Raw genomic sequence first — 6,596 nt, 5'->3', positions numbered from 1 at the left:
ATAATAATAATAATAATAATAATAATAATAATAATAGTGATGATGATGATGATGATGATAATAATTTTTTAAATAATCGCAGCCCATTAAATAATTTTTAAATAATTAATTTGTAAAATTAATTGAAAATATAATTATTCTCATAAAATAATATAAAATGTAAAAGTAAAATTTTAAATATGTATTATAGAGACTGATGATGTAAAATCAGGGTATTGAACGAAATATTATAAATAAATATTAATAAAAAATTAATTGAAACAAACTGGATTGACATAATTTAAAAAATAAATTTTATCATCTCCAATTATGAGCATGGAAAATTAATACAAAAAAAAATAAAATGATAAATTTAAAAATTGATACAGAAAAAAAAATTTACTTGAATCAAGGAAATAATTTTGAAGAATTTTATCTTCTTGGTTTGAGTTAAAAAATTCTTAAATTAAGAAATTTCACTTGGTTCAAGTAGATTTTATTTGATTTAAGAATTTTTTGATTTAAGACAATGAGCTTCTTCAAAATTATTTTCTTGGCTCAAGAATTTTACTCTTGATTCAAGTTAATTTTTTTTTTCAGTGTATACGTTAATAAATTTTCAACAGTTGACCTAGAATTTTGAATTAGAATTAAAAGATTTAAAATTTCAATAACTAAACTAGTTTACAATTTTACAAAATATAATAATAATAATAATAATAATAAATACCCCAGCCATTGGAAAAATGCAATGAGATAAACGTTGATGTTGCAGGATTGACAAACGGGTAACAGTATTGCTATCACAAAAAATGGCGCCCAACAAATAATAAAAGCCCCAGTAATAATGGATAGCGTTTTAGCGGCTTTACGTTCGCGTTTAGATTCAGCGGCTTTTTTTTTTTTACGAATCACCACTGCAGGTTTCGCCGGTAACCCATCCATGGTTGATGGCTCTGGCTCTAGACCATTATGATATGATGTTTTTTCAGGTGATGCATTGTTTGAGCTTACTGTAGTGAATGCCGTTGTTGTTGTTGTAGTCTCTGTAAAAATTAATTTTTATTAAATTAACTATTAATTTAATACAGATAAGAGTTTGATTTAGATCAAAGATATATCAACCAAAATTTTAACTCAAACTATACAGTAAAAAATTTTACGTCATTCCGTCAAAAAATTTTTATGTTAAATATTTAGCGACTCAAATGCTAAAAGGGCGTATTACAGCAGCTAGATAAGGTTTTATGCCAAAAGGGTGTAAAAAAATTTTTTTTTTGCCATTCAACTTAGAACTGCTCAAAATGTAAAGATTTGTCAAAAAAAAATTTTTCAACGTACTAATGCAAAAAGGGCATACCTCAAAACATACGCCCTTTTGGCTTTGGAAATTTATTTTTTTATTTTTAGAATTAGAAAGTGTTAATAAAGCAATTAGTAAAAAAAAAAAATTTATACGCCCTATGACGTAAAATTTTTTACTGTGTAGTTTCAATCTAAATTAATCAAAATAACTTAAAAAATTCAAGTTCTGAATTTTTTCAAAAGTAATTAAAAGTTCCATAGTTATTTACATGCAATATTTATTTATTCAAATGGTTTAAAAATATTTGTTCGCAGTCCTATTCCGTTCACAATTCATTGCCCCCGTATATTTTTTATACTTCCAATTCAGTCCGCGTTCAAGCTTTCAGTAAAAAAATAAATATTCCATTTATTTGTTACACATCAACACATAAATATTTTTAAAACATTTATATATATATATATGAATATTCTTCACGAGCGGATGGGATATTCCGTATCGAAATAGTATAAATATACGGAATAACATATCCATATCGGGTAGAGCGTGGCGAGCAGTGACATTCCAATGTCAGCAAACATACCACTAATATTCTGCATGTTGCAATATTTTTCATATATACATATACATTTATATACATATAGATGTATATATCCGACATGTTGCGGTGATCTATTATTCATGTCCATGATTCGTCGCTGCGAGGAACTCTGCTCAAAATCAAGATTGGACACTAAATTTGTCTTCAACAAATACATGGAAAAAAGTAAACTGGAGTAAATAATAGTCGATTTATTATTATTATTATTATTATTATTATTATTAATTTTATAGAGTTTATATTTTTTGAAAAGTAGATTTGAGTTTAATAAAATTAAATGTTTAATTAATTTTTTTTAAATTTAATTTATTTATTTTTTTTTTTTTTTTGGTTTTTTTTACTTGAAAATGACTAGGTAAAAGTAAACTAAAAATTTGGAATGTTATTAAAGTACATTTTGACAAATAATATTTAATTAATTGGATAAAATTAAATTATAATAATAATTTTGTCAAAGTCTTGTTAGTGTAAAGAACTAATCACGATAATGTGTAAATTTTTCTACAACTGACAAGTCTTAAGTAATTGCAACCCCGCCTCAAAGTCGCTGGATAATACTTTTTACCGTGTAGGTGAGAGATATTATACGGGAAAACTGATAAGCGCTATTTTTGTAGATAGTAAAATTTCTGACAAAATAGTTCAATCATTTTTACGTATTTTTAATATGCATCCCAAAATTTTGATTTTTAAATTTCAAAAATTCAATGACAAGTTTTTTTAGTATATTGCGATACAGATGCCATAAGGGCGTTTAATAAAAATTCTACTATATTTTTTAAGTCCAAATAAAATTTTTAGTTTAAAGAAAAAAATTTTTTTTTGCATTTTTGCAGGTTTTATACAAAAATACGTCGATTCCCGAAATTTAAAATTTTGGCTAGGGAGTGAGAGATACGGAAAAATTGATAAGGACTTTTTTGGTAGAGTCTTAAATTTCCTACAAAAAAGATCACTTATCATTTTTTTGTATCTTTAGTATTTAGCTCAAAATTTTGATTTTGAACTTTCTGACACGTGGTCTAATGAGATACAATGAAAATTAAATAAGAAATTGAAATTCTGAGTAAATGATAAGAGATAGAATAAAATTGATAAGGACCTTTTGGGTCGGAAATTAAATTTCCTACAAAAAAGGTATCTTATAATTTTTTCGTATCTTCAATATTTAGCCCAGAATATCAAGATTAACTTATTAGTCCGCTCAGTACTGGGCCCATAACCTGTAGAATGAGATAAAAGGCTGGATTAGCGGATGAAACCCACCTGAAATCGTGGGGAGTGGTCTCCCGATGACAGTTACAACAGCGGCCGCAATTCCACCGGATACCTGGGCCTGTGCCAATGCATTTCCGACTGCGTGACCGGTGTCCATCGACATAGTCTTGAACTCCATCGTCTTGGTCGCGCCTGAAAAGATTCAAACTTTTTAGCCTCTTAACCTTTAAAATTGTTTACTAGTCAAATATCTATGTAGATATTTATGAATATACACATGTATATCGAATATTAGAGAGTACCTTGGGCATTGATCGGTTGCCCGACTCTTCTGCGAATGCGCTTTCGCGCCGTCTGGAGTATCCTCCAGTACAGGATGAGGATGACCAAAAGTGGAAGATAAAACGATGATACTGTTGCGAATATCTGTCAACATGCAGACGTACATATATTACTTTTATCTTTTTTTTTTTTTTTTTTTTTTTTTTTTTTTTTTTTTTATAGGGTCACTGCTAAAAAAGTTCAGCGACAATTATCGTCAATTACCCAATCTAGTGAAAATTTTTATTGCGGCAATTACTACCGGTTAAAATAAAATTAAAAGTTCATTTGTAAAAAATAAAAATAAAACTCATGTTCAATTTTTAGCCAATTATTGAACGCTTAAAACTCCGATAAATTTAATATCTTTTTAATTCATGAATTTAGATTTATAGAATTGTTTTTATTTTATTTTATTTTATGTCTATACTGTTCCGAGCATCGTTGAATTGAAAATAAAAAGCACCGGCTAAATATTTGCATACAAAAGATAAAACGATAAAAAAAAAAAAAAATAAAATTTTCATTGAAATAGTGATCATGGTTTTTCTGTAACAAAACTTTTGTAAGCTCGGAAATTTTTTAAGCCCGTTTTATAAAGTATTGGAAAAGCTCTCTGATGCAGATGTACTGGACTAATATAACGCCATTAGGATGTTAATTAATCGGAAGTTAATTCAAATCGCTTTTTTTCATTAGTTGGCACAAAATTATACACTTAAAAAAAAAAAAAGTAATGTGATTTTAAAGAAAAATTATTTAAAAAAAAATTTAATTGGCTTGATTTTTGTAAAAAAAATTCTTGAATTGAGAAATTTTTTTTTTATTTAAAAAATTTTACTTGATTCAAGAGTTTTTTGTCTTAATTTAAGTCATGGAATTTTTGAAAATATTTGAGGTACAATAAGCCATTTGAATTTAAAGGGATTTGGAATTTTATTTTTATCGCTGGATTATTTGCTAATTTACTGAATTTTATAAAAAAAAAATACTGAATTAAGTATCGCTTCACTATTAAACAGCGAAATGTTCGATTAAAAAGTTACTTATTATCCACTGTGACAGTAAAAAAAATTCCACCTGTTATATATATATATATATATATATATACTCCAATAAGATTTTTCTGGTAGCGAGAAAGCGCAGTCATCTAGCGGCGAAATTAAGAACTTATTTATAAAAAAAAGTTAGTAGTTATTTATTAAAATTCAAATTCCGCGCTCTATATTAAAGATAATAAAAAATTACAAGATACTTTTTTTTTTGCAGGAAATTTTATCTCCTCCAAAAAAAGGTCAGATTATTCTTATCTCTTATCATTAAGGTAAAATTTCAATCTAAAGCTTTATTGTAAGCGTGTTTGATTATGTCACATTTTAGAAGAGTTTAAAATCAAAATTTTTGATTAAAGATTGGTAAAACGAAAAAATTTTTCTCTAAAATCAATTTTTTTTTCTATGTCTATCAATTTAATAAAGGATGGAATTTCAAAAGTTTTAAATATATTTAACTAGCTTTTACTTCTAACACTTTCAAGAATATGTATACAATGTTTCATCATGATCGGTTAAGTAGTTTTTGCGTGAAAGCGTCTCAGACTATCTTACATTCACATTTATAATATTAGTAGGGAAGTAGGAATAATCGTAACCATTTTTTAGAAGAGTGAATTTTTTCAATTTAAATTTTACAAAAAAAGTAAAGAGAAAAAAATTGGGTAATTTTTGAGAATTCCAAAAAAAAAAAAAAATGTTACAATTTTATAAAAATTAAAAAAAAAAAAAAAATTTCTTTCGTTGCTCATTTTGCCCCTTTCATAGTTGAATTTTTCATTTTTTACTTTTATTATATTTCTTCATCGATGCTGCATTACTTTCATATTTTATAACAAAAAACATAATTTTTTTTAGCTCTTTTGGCTTTAAAAAACATTTTCATAAAGCCAAAAATTTTTTTTTGTACGCCCTTTTGGAACAAAGTCCTATCTTATACTGTAGGAGTACGCTTTTTTGGCATTTGTTACGCAATAAGATTTACTTCAATATTTTAATTTTTAGGATTAGTAAAAATTAAAAAAAAATTAGCCTAATTTTACCTGATAACCGATATCTTGACTAACAAGACAGGTCTTATCGACTTCGACTCTTTTATACCAGTGAGGGTCCTTCCATCCAAGAAGAGGCGCTATGCAAACGAGAAATGCCACAAGCCAAATCACCGCGATCATTAATCCGATTCGTTTTCCTGTTCTGTGGTGGATGTAGTCGACGTTTGTTACCGACCAGTATCTGAAATCATAAAAAGTTTGCATCCTTCAATTTTAGTTGTAAATATAGAAACAAAGATGAATATCAAGAAATATTTTATTGAAGATGCGCTTCATAATAATTTTAATAAAATTTCAAATTATCAAAAGTTTATATTTATAAGTTTATCTTTAAAGGTCACTTGGCACAAGTTCATTGCTTTATGAATTTATTTTTTTATTTTCAATATTATTATTGCTATACGAGCAAAAAATTTATTTAAAAAAAAAAATTAGCAATGTTGTAATAAGAAATTAATTTATTGATAACAAAAAAAGTTATATTATAATTATAGATTCAATTTATTAAATTTACAGGTTCACGGAAAAAACACGTTGTAAAATTTATAGAAAAGTTTGTAAGATTTACAGAACTTACTATGTTATTTTTACGTGGTAAATTCTGTTAATTTAATAAATTCAGTCTGTAATTATAATATAACTTTTTCTGTTATTATTACTGGAAATTTATTGTAATTATAATTAAAAAGCATTACTTGAGTCAGCATCATTGGAAACTAATTTATATCACGGTTTTTAATTTTTTTCAAAAATTTTAATTTTTCTGATTTTTTAAAGTTTACTTCAAGACAAATTATTTTTTTATAATCAGTAAAAAAAAATTTCTTCTTTGTCTCAATACTTTTTTTTTTTAATCAGGAAGATTTTATAGAATTTATCTGTAAATTTTACAAAAAAATACGTAGTTTTAACGTAAACTCACGAGTAATAATTAGATATTTTTTCTGTAAATTTTACACAGTTGTTTTTTCCGTGTTTATAATAACAGAATTTACCACGAAAAAATAACATAGTAAGTTCTGTAAATCTTACAAACTTTTCTATAAATTTTACAACGTGTTTTT

General features: G+C 25.9%; 1 protein-coding gene across 2 annotated transcripts in view; it reads right to left on the bottom strand.

The window, feature by feature from the left end:
• Positions 1–6,596, bottom strand: part of LOC141536912 (5-hydroxytryptamine receptor-like) — a 77,326-nt gene that overhangs the window by 2,104 nt on the left and 68,626 nt on the right. For both annotated transcript variants that reach the window (XM_074257707.1, XM_074257708.1), the window contains exons 6-9: positions 5,521–5,713; positions 3,407–3,530; positions 3,153–3,296; positions 710–1,025 (exon numbers count right to left, since the gene is read on the bottom strand). In XM_074257707.1, coding sequence (XP_074113808.1) covers positions 710–1,025; positions 3,153–3,296; positions 3,407–3,530; positions 5,521–5,713 — 777 coding nt within the window. The remainder of the gene's footprint in view (positions 1–709; positions 1,026–3,152; positions 3,297–3,406; positions 3,531–5,520; positions 5,714–6,596) is intronic.

This window comes from Cotesia typhae, unplaced genomic scaffold (assembly GCF_013202065.1).
Source record: "Cotesia typhae breed Kobodo isofemale line unplaced genomic scaffold, CoteBio_Ctyphae scaffold_45, whole genome shotgun sequence".
Taxonomy (NCBI): Eukaryota; Metazoa; Arthropoda; class Insecta; order Hymenoptera; family Braconidae; genus Cotesia; species Cotesia typhae.
This window is presented reverse-complemented; position numbering and strand designations above follow the sequence as displayed.